Source organism: Manduca sexta, chromosome 7 (assembly GCF_014839805.1).
Source record: "Manduca sexta isolate Smith_Timp_Sample1 chromosome 7, JHU_Msex_v1.0, whole genome shotgun sequence".
Taxonomy (NCBI): Eukaryota; Metazoa; Arthropoda; class Insecta; order Lepidoptera; family Sphingidae; genus Manduca; species Manduca sexta.
The window spans coordinates 1,706,156-1,724,272 of NC_051121.1; the positions used below are offsets into that span (position 1 = coordinate 1,706,156).

The window sequence follows — 18,117 nt, forward strand, 5'->3', positions numbered from 1 at the left end:
CGTTTATTATCCTTATATTCATTTCATATCTGGTTTGTAGGACCAAAACTTAATCGTTACTCCTGATATTCATAGATCATGACAGAAACTGTCTTGTATATATTAGTATCAAGTTATTACGACGTTATCATAAATTCATAGACAAGAACGTGTGCTTGCACATATCGATTTTTCTATGACTTTTAATTTCTAACAAAGCTATGTATAACAGAGTATGTTGTGTTATTGTATTATTAATGAGACAGTACAAAACCATTCCAATTATGCATGTAAATGAACTAATTGAACTGCATATTTGATCATATTAATTACTATTCCTCTTAAGTCATGTATCCATTGGATGGGATCATTGTTAGTAATGGAATGGTTAAATATATATATAAAAGATACAAATCCTCACTCACCTTAGATCTTACACAATCTTTAACACGGCGAAAATATTACGTAACACAGTCCGACACGATATGTCCGTTTACATTTAATTACGTAGTTTATCGGATCACTTCATTTATTTACGGCAAATGTTCATAATACGTTTTATTTGTTGTTTCAAATATAACTTTCTCGTTGTAAAATAATAGAATATAAAATGGAGTCGCAACGCGTTGGTGTTCAGTTAGAGGAGGGTTTATTGGCGCATGCGTAAAACTAGTCTAAGTCCACCCTTGTATTTGGGTGCGTTTTGAAATTCCGATATGAAAAAGGACTTTCTTTTTCGTATAGTTAGAGAAATATTATATCGATATTAGTCTGTTATTTATTCTGTATAAAAACATCAACTCCAAAATTTAGTAATAAGTGGGAAAAAAATGTGTACCTAATGAAAAGGGATCGTCTGATATTAATTTATGATATACTTTAAAAGGAACTAACAAAATTAAACACCTATAATTCTAATAAAATCCTGTGCTAGCTTAAATAAATAGTAAAAATTGGGAATAAGGACATTGAGACGTCCGGTATCCCAAATACTGGACTCCACTCTACTTACAATCAGGGACACAGGGGTCACTTTGCAGTCCCGTTTAAAGCATACTTAAGGTGCTCCCCCCAGCAAAATGGTGTTCTATCCGTATTTTTAGAAGCTATCTACTCCAAATTTATAAAACATTTAAAAAAAATAAACGTCATATTTCTAAAATATGTTATTTTAATTTCGGTTGTTTAATTTTCTATAATAATTGTATCATTCATTTCATAATAAAATTGCCACTAAATTTAATAAATCTATGCATCTCCCTAACGTACACATAATTTTAATTTGCACCCAACACGATTAAATATTTAGATAATTTAATAAGGAATGTTTTAGTAAACCAGAATTGTCTAAGACCTATTTGTTTTTAAATAAATTATTTATAAATCTTTGCATTTTCCCACCATAACTTATGCACCGAAATTGTATGGAACGAAGCTCAAGAGCGTTTGCTCGAGGGAGTGTCTAATGAGAGCTCAAAGGAATCAGATTTGCCTTTCTTTTAAAAAATTGCTAATACAAATAACTTATTTATATTGGCAACTTTCTCAAAGTGAACACATATGACGTCATCAATTTTAATATTCTGAAGTATGAATATTTAACTAATTACAATATAATGGGTGAGCATTACCTTGCGTGTGTAGGTTTAACATTCCGATGGTGCGGTCCATAATTATTAACTCGGTACTCATGTTTATGGGTTAGTAGTGGCATTTAGATGGCTATCCTACTATTCTATTGATATGTTTGTTGGTAAACCATGTACTGTTATATAGGTGTGGATACATTGTGGTATACAGCCTAAGTCCGGTATACAAGGGTCATTTTAACATTGCGTTAATAAATGAAATCATATACTTGTCATTAAAAACAATTTACAATGAGTTATTTAATCTATAGGTGTCAAATAAAAAATTGTTAGTTTCAAACAATATCAATAAAAAGCAAATTTAATTTGACATACCCTAAGGCCAGTTTTACTACTAGAACATTAGCACTAAACTAGAAAATGATCAAAAAATTAATCAATTAAAAATATTTGATAATAGTGGATGATTTTTGGCACAATGTTAGCAGAGGTAGACGAATACGTGGTTTCATTTAGTATCGCAATGTAAATATGACCCTGTAAAAACTAAGTCCCTATAGCCGTCCCTCATGCGCCGAAGATGACCGCCTCGGAATTTTAGTTGGTATTGGCGTGCGTAGAATGGTATTTATTAGGGACTCGACCCGGCGGTCATCCGACATTTACCATCTATTGGGCGGTTCAAGGTCGGGTCTTAAAGCCAACGAACCCAACATAACCGCTTAGTCACCCTCTTTCACCACTAAATCTTGTGGCTGGACCATTAGGGTCGTTATGATGGCATCTTCGCCTGAGGTGTCCGCACTGGCCTGCAGGGAGGTTGATATGCTAGGGTGTACACAGGATTAGGAATACGATCCAATGCTTTCTCGGATGATGCTATACTCCCGAGCAGTGGCGAATGGTGAAATTTTTCAAAAGGGAACCCGACACTAAATATAGATACTAATATGCGTGGAGGCGATCTACATGTCGGTCTAATGACAATTGGATTCTGAATCACTACATAGTATAAAACACACAGTCGCTTTCTCTGTCCCTTTGTATGCTTAAATCTTTAAAACTACGCAACGGATTTTGATGCCGTTTTTTTAATAGAGTGATTCAAGAGGAAGGTTTATATGTATAATAATAACATCCATTAAATAGTGGAGAAATACTGTTATTTTGTTATGTTATACCCGTGCAAAGCTAGAGCGGGCCGCTATGTTTTTATATACAACGTTCACAGTTTTTCTGTAGTGTATTTAGTATCAGCATTGCACCCGTGCGAAGCCGGGGCGCGTCGCTAGTAAATTCTATATAAAGCGAAACCGGTAGGAATCACGTTATATGGATCATTCGCCACTGCTCCCGAGTGTCGGAATTGTGCCGTAAGACCGGTGAAACCAACATAACCAATCCATTCACCCTCCAATGGTGGTACAGGTAACGCGTTTGTTACCCGCGAAAAATAATATATATTAGATCCCGTAGAGGGCAGGCGTATTGCCATTTAACGTGTACAATTCCAGGCGGATACTGAGCAGAAAATCCCAATATCAATTTGCCCGATACAAATTTCTCACCATCAGCTCTATCATCACTGTGTGGTGCATATTTTAGTATAAGTTGAAATATGTATAGCCTGAATAGGAAAATAAGAAACCACATCTGATAAAATATGGAATTAATTTCTTCTACTGACAACCATAAACCAAAACTGGTGCCTCCAAAGCAGGTTTTTTATTCTTCTGGTCAGGTTATACAAGACTACATCTTGTTTCATAGAAGGAGGCTAATGCAGTTATTTATAATATGAAGTTGTATGAGTAATGTTGCTTAGACAATCCTGGTTCTCATCAGACAATCAGTTAGGCCATTTGGTTAAAAAGGGTATTTAAATAAAACACGACAAAAACTATGGGAATAAAATTTCTATTTCACAATATCATAATGTTCAATACGGATTAGTGTCCTTTTAATAAAATATAACTATATGCTATAGCCATTGCAATAACACGCAAAATACAATTGTCTTACCAACGATACGTAAAATCAATATTTTATATAATTTCAACATAACATATATCTGCTATGTTTAGTCTAAGCTAGTTACATGTCTATAATATAGTATATCTAAGTCCCACGTGTACACCAAGTTTATCTTCGATATCCTGAAAGGTTAAATAATCATTCAATTAATTCATAATTTCAACACAATTCCATTAAAAAAATAAATTTGAATTGCTGCGACTGGTAGACGAATATAAAAACTGCGTATAATAATAATAATAATTCGTCAATCAATCGTGTAAAGTTTTAGATAATCTGCATGTTTACCTTGTATCTAGCACCATGTTTATTTGGTCATGCCCTGTTTCGCTCGCCTCTCCCACTCGGCCCGCATCTGCAGGATCCCTTTGAACTGCGGTGATGCATCGGCCTCGCCTTCGGCACCATCCTTTTCTTTCACACCTTCTTCCTTCTCCTTATTCCCGTCTTTTTCTATCACAGCACTATCGCACCTCTCCTTGTCCATCGACAAACGGAATTTCTCTTCGTTCCTCTGCCAAGGTCTTTTGGTCAAAGTGTCGGCTTTGTATGCCATCGCTTCACTTTTTGCTATATTTTTTAAGTCCTCCCTATCATTGGATGAATCAGGGAACGTCCTGTTTCTTAGTCTTTTTTCTGGAGTGGAGTCTGAGACCTCCTTTTTGTATTTGTGTACTTCGCTTCTGTAGACGGGAGCGCTGTCACGTTTGGTGCTAACACTGTTTATACTGACACTTCTCTGGTAATGCGGCGCTCCGAACTGACTCACCCGTGCTGCTATGTTGACTAATCTCTTCTCTTCTTCTTTAACTATGTCCTCGTTTTCTTTATCACTATCACGAGATTTTATTGAAGCGTTAAATTCATTCTTGAGTATTTTTGTCTTGGCGCTGTCGTTCATTTCTTCTTTAGTCTTCGCTATCTCTTGAGCGATGCTGTCAGCTTCGGAATCCTTAATTTTGAGTGATCTACGAGCAAAAACTTTCATTAGTTCTGGTTCGTCATCATTTTTCTTTTCGTTTCTTAATTCTTTTGACAATATCACGGGTTTCTTGCGGTAAACGACGCCTTCTTCCTGCTTGTCGTTCCTGTTATCGTTGCTATCCATACTTTGTATTGAACTCTTACTTCCGAAGCTAGAATGGGACTTTTGATCAATGGATATATTATCATAAATTTTTTCTGTGCTTCCTTCTGTGCTCAAGGAGTTAGTTCGTGTCTTTTCTGATTTGTCGGGTAGCTCTACACTACCAGCTTTTCTTTTAAAAAAGGCTTTCGGTGTGGAAGGACTCTGCGGAACGAACGATGGTACTACTGACTTCCTAGTTACTACAGGAGAAGCTTTATCGTCTACTAGAGTATTATCGACTACGTTTTCAATTTGTTTGTTCACAAAAGAGTCCTTCCTTACAGGAACGTTTTGTGTTTTAATTTCAGGAATTGGAAAACTTTCTTGCTCCTTTTCAATTTGCGGACTATCGTTTTTCTTTGGCGTTATATTTGCAGTCAGTACAATATTTGTAGTGGGTTTTGCATCAACTTTATTCAGTTGAATATTTAGAAATTCTGGCACACCGAGCTTGGCTCCAGACTTTGGTGCTTTCTCATCAACCTTGTTCACTTTTCCAGTATCTACAGTTTTGACTGGAGTTTGTTCTTTATTGATATGAGTGACAGATATAAATGTTTCTGATTCTGGCTTCATCTCTTTTTGAGTTTTATCACTGTGACTCAAAGTACTCTCTACAGAAATAGTTTTACGTCGGTCATCGACTGGTTTCTCTGGGCTACTTTTAATGCTATCTAATGAACTAGATTTGAGTATTGGGGGAATAATAGGCTTAGGGGAGCTAATAATATCATCAATCTTAGCTTCTATCTGAGAAATATCACTGTCCCGTTTGCTGTCCATGGTAATATGAATGCTGTTGGTGAACAGTTTTCTGTCATCATTAACATCTGTCTTCAGACTGTCCATGTAACTGCTATCAGTGCTCGGTAGACTGTCATAGTTTGCCTCAGCACTGCTTTGCAGTATATAATTCCTGGCGGAAATTCTCTTAGATAAATCCTGCCTTTCGCTTACATTCCTTCTGTAATTTACTTCCCAGCTTTCAAGCAATGGCTCGGATATACCGACTATAGCCGGTAAACTTGGCATCTGATTCTCCTGAGAGCTTATCGACGTTGTTTCGGACGCGTAACGGAAGCTATGCGACTTCCCAATGCTACTCCTGGTTTCAACATACTCGTCTCCGAGAGACCTGAGCGCTGAAGTCACATAGGATTCCTCGGTTTTCGACGCGTGACGGATAGATTCCTGTTTACATTCTACTCTTCTTTCGGAGAATTCTGAAACATGTTCCGACGATCGTTGTTTTATGTTCTCTGAGCTTTGGTGTCTGGGCTTCGGCGGTGAGGAAGACATCATGCCACTGTTAAAGTACGGCAAATTTTTCGGCACACTGTTATTAAACATGAAGTCTGAAGCAGTGTTTTTGATGCGCATCGCTCTAATCGGGGGCTCTTCTTCTGAGATCATTAAAGAGGGCGGCATCATCTCCTCTTGAGCTCTGTTCGCCACCTCGTTGTTAATAAATGCTTTTGACGAGAGAGGATCGACCAATCTCTGAACCGAGGTCGGTCGTTTCGATTTGTCGTGGTGAAGATTGAAAGATTCCTTTTTCTCGTCGATCATTTCTCTGGACGAGGTGCGTTTGCTCCATTCGCTCATCTCGGAGAACTCTTCCCGCCTGCTGATGCGGCTTTTCATCCCTAGGTTCAAGATTTTGTCGGTTTCGTCAGCCAATTTGAGATCAGTGATATTGTATTCAACGCCGGGTACTTTGGCCGCGCTGTAAATGTCCTTGTACGCAGCATCCTGGACGTACGCGCCTTTATTGTCCATGCGTTTGTGCATCTGATTGGCGAACGCCTTCTGTCCGGCAGATTTGTGGGTTCGCTCAGCCGGCACCGGCTTGTACCCTTGCCCTTCGAACACTCTCTCTGAATCCACGCTCTTGTATTGCGCTGATGGTTTGTCAGTTTTCGATTTCTTCACTTCCACCTGATTGTCTCCATCAACTTGGTCCTTCTTTGATTTCTTCCCACTTTTCCTCAACAGTAATCTACTGAAAAATGACTCTTCTTTTTTCGAAGACCGTATGTTTTCGTTTTCGGTTTTCTTCTCCGACTTGGATTTCTTCTCTAGGCAAGATTCTTCAGCGTATTTCTTATCGCTGCGGCACTGCAGCATCCTCTCCTCTGAATGGTAAGTGTGGATTTCGATTTTGGGGGAGCTGTCCCGTAGAGCTGTTCCCTGGGAGCTGGACTGGCTCCGTTTGATAGAGGATCGAGGAGTATTGGCTTCGACAACGGTCAGCTTGGCTGGCGACTGGCCGACCAGCTGGCTGAGGGCTAGCCCTGGAGGCAACGACGAGGACTTGAGTTTAGCGTCGCTCGGCGTCTCCATGACTCTCTGCAGTTCTTTGTTCACTTGCTGATGCTGCTCCTTCACGATCATATGATGCTTCGTAGTGGTCGATGAAGAGAATGATTCTGAAACGCGTAATGAAGAAATATAAGTAAAGATATTTCATAAAATAATTTTGGGACTATAGATTTAATTTATAATGTGACTTAAGATCTTTAAACCAGTAAGAAACTTTAATAAACCAAAAACAGCTCAATAGTAGATGCGAATAATGCTCACCAGTAACAACTTCTGAGGTTTTGTGGGTGACTTCAGGAGTAGTGCTTCGTATCATTTCTTCGTTCAGTTCGGGCGTTATCGGCAAGGCTGATGCGGCAATCTGAAGTTCGATATTATTGATGTTAGCACAACCATAAATACATTTTATATTATTTTTTGTTATTGGGTGTTCATTAATGGGATACGGTGTCATATCATCAGTGAATCGCCGATAGTTGGTGGGACGGCAAATTGTTTAGATTTTATTATATTTACGGCTATCTATCGGCAAGTTAATCCAACTGCAAAGTAACTCCTAACTAGTTTTGTAGATTATAAACTGAAAACAAATATGTATACTATAATATACATATTTTGTATTGTACACAGCAATGCTGAATTCTAGCTAAGATTTTGCTGTTGATTTAAGTAAAACACATAAAACGTGTGCATAATATAAATTGATATAGGATCTAAAAATGGTACAATACAGTAGTGTACTGACAGGGTTGTTTTTCTTCCGCCTGGGCGCGCCGTGCGTGCGTCGCGGCCGCACCGCCATCTTGTGTTTGGCGGCGGAGTGCGACAGTGGCGCCACGCCGCTCGGCGGCTCCGTCGTGTCTGCAATTACAAATAGGGATTACTTTAGCTTACTCATTGTAGAGATAACCTCAAACCTAAACGTCATACTGACTTACTTTTGGACAATAATTTACAATACATATGTAATTTGGTCACACCACAGCGAACTGACCTACATAGTATATTTTTGTGTTCACGTCAGGTCACCAAGCAGTTGAAAAAATAAGGGATATTTCCTTATTCTGACTGTTAATTTTTCCATTGTTTACTATTCAATTGTTTTATTTTAAATATATTTATTATTAATTATATTAACAATAATTACGATTGTTTTAGTTGTATAATGTTGTTATACGCCTACAAGTGGCATGCATATCAGCCAAGTATAACGTACTCTGGACTAAAGTATATAGTATACCTTTTCAAGTATAATAATATAAAATGCAGTGTACTGACTGTAGAAGTCGAACTGGTCGCTCCTGGCGGAGTGTTCGTGCGAGTGGTGGTGGCCGCTGCTGCTGTCCTCGTCCATCTCCGAGGAGCCCACGCTGAGCAGCGAGCCGTCGCTGCATGACGACTGCGATATACCCGCCAGTTGCCGCTATGGACAAATGGATCACATTAGACGATGTAATATTTGCCATATCTAATGTATTGTCCCACTGCTGGACTCTGATGTCTACTATTAAAAAGTTTGACATAACACTGTTAAAAATAAATTAGTTATTCAAGCTCAGTTGGAGATTACAAGATTAGTAGAATGTCAGCAATTGCAAATGAGACAAGTTTAAAACAATATAATTGTATATATCCCTAAAGAATATAAGTAACTTTTGACTCCGTATTTAACTTGTTTAGGGCCTTTGTTCCAAGCAAACATATTCGCAATAGCTTCTAAATTTTTACGTACTTTACTAAATGAGGCAACAGCAGTAAATAGCAAGAACCCGCGCTAATACACAGCATCTTAAAATAACAGACCTCGACGGCATGAGAACTGACCGCAAAATAACGAAAACAAAAGTAATGACTCGTCATTACCCGTTTTTACGCGCTTATGTAAAGGCAAAATCCATGTTTTCCGAACGAATGCATAATTTCTCTAACAGATTATGATCGGTGGAATAAATCACCGGCCGGATGTTAGTGGCTCATTACGTGCGCGGTGGCAACACGTTACGTTTTTAATGAGACTGTCCTGTTTTGTCAATTCGATGTGGTTTCATTTTGGGCATAAGTAAGAACAGATATTTTGAATGAGTTTCTTCTGTGATGTTAGATTGGGTAATAATGTACATATAATACTAGTATTATAATTTTTGTATCCCAAATGTGATGTGTTCCGGGATCAGCCGGTATATCCGTTTCAAACAGTCCGGCATAATTGTGTCGACTGCCGAGGGATAATCATCTCTCGTCAGTCGACATTCTATTGGAAGCCACCACTTACCATCAGGTGCAGTGGGTTCACTTTACCGAGCATTTCGAAAAAAAACCACACATGTATGGAATAGAATGTGGAGACGCGATCTTCTTCGCTGTTCTTTACTTTTAAAGTCATTGTAATGCTCTATATTAATTTGTGGCGTGCATTTTCCAGTTATTTAATTACCCCTTGCAGCAAATTTAAAACTTTTGATAGATGATTTTGTGGATTTATAATATTTTTTGGACTTTAAACTAACATAAACTATTTCAATTAGCAATTAAAACAACAAAATATTTTACGCGTAAATCTAAATTCAATACCAAACAGGAAAACCATTGAGTCGTTCGCAGAACTTACAGACCCAATGTCTAGTTTCGAACCAATGGTCACCGTTCCCATGAAAATAGTTTCAACTCTTGTATTTAGTTCGTTGTCGCGTGTTTTCGTCCATGATCAAAATATGTGACATGCTTCGGAAACAAACGTTCGTGGATTTATAGTTTATTTCCTTGTGTATTGTTTTTTCTATTTCATTCCTAATTAATGTTGTTACTTTACAACGTGTTTCTTTGCAGTGTATTACGATACATAATTTGAGTAATAAATTGCCTTAGTACGATTAAAGCCACGATCGTATCGAAAAAGTAAAACTCTAATTGGTCCTTCGAGCCGGATAAACTTAAAGTAAGTGCTATCAAATTTATTCAGATAAAAATTCTTGATACCTTGATTAAACTCATAGCCACTACAAAAAACTAAAAAAAGAAAGTTTGGTCCTTCGAGCCGGACACACCTTGATATTGGCGCTAATGTGCCTCCTACGGGGAGGCCTCTTCACTGCCACCTCCTCACTCGCGTTAGTCATGTACAGCATCATATTGATCACTCAATTGTCTACATCGAATCCATTTTGCATCACTTATGCTGCAGCAGTTTTATCACTTACACTATCATTATTGTTAACACTATTATCTATGATAATATTTACACTTTGAATCCTGGCAATACAAAGAAACTATCAAGATACTATGGCTTAATGTCACCTACAGAGATAACTCCCTTACTAATACGCAATACTTAAATCAGTATTTTATTGAATCGCTAGTTTTACTTTCGGCTTAATATTAATTTTCGAAATTCTAAAACAGAACAAATGTTTACTCGTAAGGTCTTTATAGGAAAATGCATTAAAGATATTATTTCAACACACTTGATGTAATGAAGCAATTTGATAGTAAAACTTTTTTTATTTATTTCTAGTTAATTTATCATTGTAATTAATTGTAGCGTTTTCTACCCGAATTAAGAAAACGAGGATTTAGTGTTTGTATTACTAATAAAGGGAATTATGTGATTCGGATTGAAAACTAACAACAAAATAATCTACTTAGAAAACAATGAGTACAAATAATTTTCAATCAATCTCAAAGTACCCTCGTACAATTACAGTTCACAGGCCAATCTAATGGCCCTACGACCTGGGATTGTGAGGAGAAACCACGCCATTATCACCAGGAAATGTGTTTATAATTGTTCTTGAATGAACACAGTTGCGGAAATTGCGAAAACTCTTGATATCTTCCTGATATTGGTTTTGTGGCGATATGGTTTTTAAAGGAGAGAGCCGGAAGAAATCAAAGTTCCCATGAACATAAACCACACTTTAGTTAATAAACGGAAGAATTAAGTTCTTACTACTTTCAAAATTGGAAATAATTGAAAGTAAACTACAACAATTGTTTTTAAAATTTCTATTTATTTTAAGTTTATTATTCGTGTTTTTAATGTTGATAGTTACTAATATTCTCTTCTAAGCGGTAGAGTTTTTACGGCGAGCAATTTTGTGTGCCCTTTATATTAACAAACACGGTCTCCACACCGATGAAGATCGACGAGCGCGGGGGAACATCTGCCGCAGCCCTGGGCACACACACAGTTAAGTGTGTATACCTCATGATTGCCAATTCCCATTGAGGTCTATAAGGACTCGTGAACAATGCCTAGCCTTCTCCCATGGTTCATCCTAAGAGGATTCCTTCCTATCCCACACATCTTTTCCCAGATATTCCCTACCAACTTTCCTCCAGGGCCAAGTCGTTAAGCCGAGGGATTCTAGTATCCCATTCGCAAGCTTCGCCTGGTATTGACTGCGGGGTCCGATACAAAACAAAAATAAACAAACTTTTAATAATGCCTTTGTTCGCACACGTCACACGGAACACAATAAAGATAAATTGATTAACTTTTTTTATATTTCCATTCATTTTTATAGTCACCGTTCTATTTACAAAACTATCATTAAAAGATACTAATAAACTGTGAAAGTACAAGTTAATGCCGCGACGTCGCTCGCTTTAATGTCACTGTCAATATATATCTTATCGCTCGACATATCTGATATGTCCACGCATTTCACTAATGTTACATTGATTCGCGATGGTAGCTGATCGATTGATTTCTATAAAAGAAAACTATTTATAAATGAAAGTGTTGATTATAACAATGTTTCCGACCGATTATTGAGTATTGTGTGGATCTGCTTTAGAAATACATACGAAACGAGCGAACACAATATTTTTTAAATTATAATCGAACCCGGTGTCGCTTATTTAGTTAAGGGCAATTTAATTTTATTTTTATTTACTTTATTTATTACACTTTGTATAAAAAAGTATAAAAGCGGACGTACGCTGAAGACATTTTCTACCAGTCAACCTTTAAGCGGTGCATAGACTAAAATAGGTGTACAAAGGATTTTATATCACTGAAAAAACAATCGGTAAATAACTATAGATTACCCTACAAACAAAGTCACAACAAATCATATCTTATATGCATATCACGCAAGCGACAAATTTGTTTTCAACTTTACCCACATAGCAAGAATTATGACATAATTCGATCAATCATGTCAGATAATATCACGTCATTTAATTAGTCAGAACTAGCTCAGAATATAAAAATAGCGGTACATATTAAAATGATTAATAATATTACACGTTACTAACATGTTTATGGAAATTTCGTAGAATTTATATTTGAATGTGTGACGTTTGAAGCAAGTACACATCAGGCCAAGATCAAATGTAGAGGGCGCTGTCGCACTAGAATAATTTTACAATTTTTGTTACCTGTTTAATGCAGACCTACGGCTAACAATGTGCGCGATTTAAAAAATAAAGCATCTGGTTTACTAAATTCGATTTTAACCGTTGTAAAATTTTGTAATTGCTCTCAAATTGTGTTGGCTACGTGTATTTTAATCTATACTAATAGCTGAAAAGTCAATTTGTTTTGTTTTTGAGTGCGCTAATATCAGATATTACTAAAGTGATTATGATTTTGTTTCCACTAATAGGAAGCTAGATTAGTCCTGAATGCTATAGGCAACTTTTTATAACAATATTTATCCCGAAAAAAAAATCATAGTATCGGAGCTGTAGGCAAAAGAAATGCTATAAACGTTACTTATAATCAATATCGGTAAGTTTTATATCCACGATAACACTCTCGCGCCATTTTGCGATTATCGTGACAACTGACGGCACAATCGTTACATTCGAGACTTTTCCTTTTATATTAGTGCTGTTTCTTAGACACGTGACTTTGTAAAAAAAACCGCGGCAACGGAATGAAAATATATGACAAAATTATATTAACGAATCGCATCGTAGTAATGTTTTTTTTTTATGGTATACAATATACTAAGGTAAAAAACAGGTCTTTCTATTTCCTCTATGGAAACATCATGTCCATCAACGGTCGTCAGTATTATGCCGCGCCAGCTTATCATTAAAAACATTAACAAATAGGTATTATGACGTTGCCTTTAAAATTTATTATAACATTTCTTTTAAATTCTTGACCATAATACAGGGGTATATTGGCTGTTTAATATTTACTTATTAGCAACAATTACTGTTACTCTGCGTATAACAGTATGAACAAATGGGTGTTCAACACGCAAACACCAAAGAAATTGACAGTTGATTGACAAGACAAATACAAAGCAACATAAACAGTGCATATCTATACAATGGCTTCTTAACACCTATGTGAAATTGTTTGTTCCGCATTGTTTTAAAAAGTAATTATTATTGTGTAGATAACAGGAAAACTGATATCGGACTTGCATTAATAACTTAAGAATCCCTTATCAGTGAAACGTGCGACGCGGACAGTTGAATGCATTTTTTTATATTTTCCTATCTATGTACTATATAGCTATCTATCTACCTTACCCAGTATTGATGGTAAACTACTCACAAACAGAAGCAAAACTTTTAATTGGTTAATACTGTTTGGTATTAACCAATTAAGTTTGAGACACAGCTGTTAGGTGTTGTACACACTCAGACCTTAGAACCTCGATTGTGTAGGCAGACGCGCAGCTGGTGCAACCACTTTCCGCCGAGTGTATTCCGGCCCATGATGTGATAGGGGCCTATTGCCATATCGGGCACAAATTGCAGACTCCAAGCTTATATTGAGTAGGAAAACTTAATAACATTATGCCAGACCCAGGAGTCGAACCCGAGATCTCAGCACTGCGGTCATACAACTACGCCACCGAGGCAGTCATAATCCAAGCAATTAAATATGTGTATATTAGTATAGCCTATTTTTTTTTCATATGATTTATAAAATTATTTTCCTATTGTGTACAACGAAACGGAAGCAATAAAATAATGACTATAATATCATAGTTATTGATTACGTACATTTTATCAGTAATAAATGGCCTAGTAATCATTTATAGAGGAAGAAATTAATAGGTTTTAATGATAGCATGTATAATGTATATGCAACCTTGAATATTATCGTCTTATTAATTTATTATACAAAGGTTCGTGGGGTAAGTAAGGCACTGGGATTGATCTTTAGGTAGAGGAATAATAAGTTCATATCTTCGCACTGTATGTATGAAAGGGAACAATGAAAAGTAAATTTTTATTTATAATTAAAATCTTGATTTCTTACATTTACGAGAGTGTTAGACATCGAAATAAAACTAGTCAAGGGCGTAAAAATAATTCAATGAACCGCTTTAAAACCTAATTTTTTTTTTGCAATAACATTAATTGAAAAGAAAAGGAAATATTAATTATTTGGTTTATACTTTATAACATAATTTATCATTTGTCATTCTTAAATAAATAAAAATAAAATACTTTATTTATCACGTAGGCGAACAAAGTTGCACTTATGATACGTCAAAACAAAGAATAAGAATAATTATTATTTCTAAACAACTATTAAAATCACTTATATAACTATGGAGATTTTAAATTAGGGATAAAGTTTATACAAAAGACTAGGTACAAAAGTACGAAGTAACCAGCTCGGGCTGGCAAGTAGGGGAAATAGAAGGGTAACGCGTCGCGATCCTCACCGGTGAGGACATGAGCCCTAGCCTAGCTAACCTACCAGCCTTTCACTAGCTACCTAAGTGATGACTACCCGAAGAAGAAAGGCAGAAAGAAACTCCGGGCTTTTTGTCATCAATTGTTCAGTACTTCTTTTGTATTTTTTCCAAGTCTTTCTTGTACATAGTCACAATAGTTATATAAGCTAATGCACGCACATCACCGTTAACATGGGATAAGATGAAATCCAATCGACTAAACCTGGAGCGGCATAAAATAAAATTAGCGATAGCAAATAAAAGAGAACATAGATTCATACTTAAATAACGGCGTACAGCGTGCATTCGCCTACATTTACAATCATAGTTTTCAATCATGAGAAAAGAAAAAAAATAGTGATATTGAACAGGCAAACACAACATGATCGGGTGGTCGTCTTTCAAAAATTACATTTCATTAAGATATGATATGATTATGTCAAATTAGAACTATAGAAATGTCATTATTATAAAAAAAAAAGCATGTGAGACGTGTAACAAAGACATTTTAGGCAGTTAATTAATTACTAATGTGTGCTAACATGGTGGGTCATTGTGTGCAGGACAAACTTTCCAAACCGTCTTATCATTAAGGTAATCAGATACAGTATAGTATCCTTTACACATTAATTCACGCTTAACATAACACTTGAATTTTTGTTCGGTCAAATTGGTAACTTCGAAGGGAAGTTTATTATAGAACTTAATGCTATTAACTAAGAAAGATTTATTGGTTTTACAGAGCCTATGATTAGGGACAACCAATTTATTTTTATTTCTGGTATTTAGACTATGCAAGTCACTGTTTTTAATAAAAGTACTAAGGTTTTACGTACGTACATTATATTCTGAAAAATATATTCGGCCGGCAAAGTCAGTATATTCACCTCCTTAAACATTTGCCTAAGGGAATCATGAGAACGAAGGTTGTAAATAGCTCTAATCGCTCGTTTCTGCAAGATAAAAATGGTCTGCAGATCTGCAGCAGAGCCCCACAGAAGAATACAATAGGACATAATGCTGTGGAAGTATGCAAAATACACTAGCCTTGCCGTAGCCACGTCAGTTAATTGTCTAATCTTCCTAATAGCAAACACGGCAGAGCTCAGTTTACTAGAAATTTTTGAATATGGGGGCCCCATTGCAATTTACTATCGATTGAAACCCCGAGGAAGACCGTTGAGGGAACTAATTCTAATTTATCCCCATCTAAATCAATATTTAGTTTTTTTTTATTCAGTAACGAAAATCTGACACATTTCGTTTTTGCGGCATTTAAAAGTAAATTATTAGAAGAGAACCAGTCAGAAATCAAACTAAGTACTTTATGTGGCTCACCGAGATTCTCATCCCTTCTATTTAACTTAAAAATAATCGAAGTGTCGTCAGCGAACAATACTACATCTGCCATATTATCAACCATGTAAGGCAGGTCATTTATGTAAACTAAGAATAGGAATGGACCCAATATGGAACCCTGGGGAACCCCAATTCTAACTGCGGACCCGGCAGAGGAGACGTTGTCGATAAATACTTTTGATTTCGACCTGATAAATATGAAGATATTAGTTTAAGTCCAATTCCTCTAATACCATAATAATGAAGCTTTAAAATGAGGGTTTTGTGATCGACGCAATCGAATGCCTTGGAAAGATCACAAAAGACCCCCAGTGCATCCTGGGATCCCTCCCAAGCATCTAACACAGCTTTGACTAAAGCACGTCCAGCATCTTGCGTGGATCTGCCTTTTGTAAAGCCGAATTGTCTATTATGTAAGATCCCATTTTTATTAAAAACACCAGCATTTGGTTAAGCATTAGTTTTTCAAATACCTTACTTAAGGCTGGTAAAATAGAAATAGGTCTGAAATTAGAGGGGTGTTAGAACAACCTGCTTTAAAAATTGGTACTACTTTACTAACCTTCATAAGATCAGGAAATATGCCGTCTCTGACGCAGCAGTTAAAGATTTCCGCAAGAATTGGGGCAATGTTGTCTATTACTGACTGCAACGCTTTAACAGATAAACCCCATAGGTCTTCAGTGCTTTTATGTTTAAGCTCTTAAATACTTTTATTATATCAGAGTGCGTGACAAACTCAAATTCGAAATTTGGAATCGACAGATCAACATTTTGTTTTAAGAACGACTCAGCTGCCCCTGGTGAGGATGGCAGACATTTTGTCGTTTCAAAAGGTATGTTAGTAAAAAATGTTCAAAGTAATTAGCTATTCTATATTTATCTGAAACTAGCTCGTCATTAATGTTCAATAAAATCTTGTCATTAGTTTTATTTTTGCCAGTTTCAGTATTAATAATTTTCCAAGTAGTTTTAATTCTATTATCTGAGTTTTTAATATGACTACTGATATAGGCAGCTTTAGCATACCTACATACACGTTTAAAAATTTGAGAGTATGTTCTCACATAATTATTAAATTCGACATTGGGTGTAAAGTACCTTCTGTCATATAATTCATAGAGAACATCTCTACTACGTCTAATACCGTTTGTTGCCCAAGCACTGAATGATATTTTATTTTTTAGTGGCACTGATTTTACACTACATGTTTTATTAAATATGTTTGTAATACCATTTAATAATGTTTTAAACATATTATTTGGGTTGTCTGAACCGCAAGTCAGCATAGGCAACACCAAATTAAGCCTAGCACTAAATTTCTGTAGATTATATTGGGTTAGGGGTCTAAATTGTACTATGTTCTTACTTTTATTGCTTTCACAATTAGATTATGATAGGATTATTAAAGGACGTAATATACACTTATTTAAGGATTAGATAACTTTAATTGACGATGGACTATGTACGTGAATTTAAAATTTAGTATTATACTTATTCCACTAGAAAATGTAATATTTTATACTTCGACTATTTAGTCAATATTCACTGAGAATATTCTATACTAGTCAACATGAAGGCCCACTTCTTATCATAATAATATTTATTACAACTCGCGTTACAGTTTCACGCGCCAGCAGTGTACAGGCTAGCGAAAGTTGGGGTAGCTTGCAAAATAAACGGAGTGACGCAACGGCCGTGCCCGCATATCACCTGTCGGGAGCAACACACGTTTTTGCACGCGGTTTTCAATGTGTCGACGTAAACACGCCATAAATATGTAGGAATTGGAGAAAGTTATCGGAAAAAACTATTGTTAATTGTTATCGTAATAATCATGTTTCTGTTATATTGTTATTTTCATGTTGCGTTTTTTTTATAGTAGGTGAAATTGACGTTTTGTGATACTGGCCACTTTGATCAGAAATATCTCTATGGTTAAGAATTCCACATTCAAATTTATAAATGCATTTAACTGGTACATTTGAATTTCGAAAACAGTCATTACTTCATATGTATGTAATATTTAGACGTCATTAAAAATAGGAAA

The 18,117-nt window shown here is 36.1% G+C and overlaps 2 protein-coding genes across 10 annotated transcripts in view; both read right to left on the bottom strand.

Moving 5' to 3' along the window:
- LOC115455551 (protein Fe65 homolog) overlaps positions 1-628 on the bottom strand; it is an 81,140-nt gene extending 80,512 nt beyond the window's left edge. For both annotated transcript variants that reach the window (XM_037447700.1, XM_030184175.2), the window contains exon 1: positions 405-628. The gene's annotated coding sequence lies outside the window, so the exon portion shown is untranslated. The remainder of the gene's footprint in view (positions 1-404) is intronic.
- A 2,838-nt stretch (positions 629-3,466) lies between these two features.
- Positions 3,467-18,117, bottom strand: part of LOC115455567 — a 158,558-nt gene continuing 143,907 nt past the window's right edge. For 5 of the 8 annotated variants that reach the window (XM_030184192.2, XM_030184193.2, XM_030184194.2 and 2 more), the window contains 5 exons: positions 8,332-8,476; positions 7,799-7,914; positions 7,315-7,414; positions 3,891-7,160; positions 3,467-3,724 (listed from right to left, as the gene is read on the bottom strand). In XM_030184192.2, coding sequence (XP_030040052.1) covers positions 3,910-7,160; positions 7,315-7,414; positions 7,799-7,914; positions 8,332-8,476 — 3,612 coding nt within the window. In that variant the 3' untranslated portion in view covers positions 3,467-3,724; positions 3,891-3,909. Of the gene's footprint in view, positions 3,725-3,890; positions 7,161-7,314; positions 7,415-7,798; positions 7,915-8,331; positions 8,477-10,097; positions 10,322-18,117 lie in introns of those variants that run through there. The other 3 variants (XM_030184199.2, XM_030184200.2, XM_030184201.2) reach the window with 2 other exon arrangements.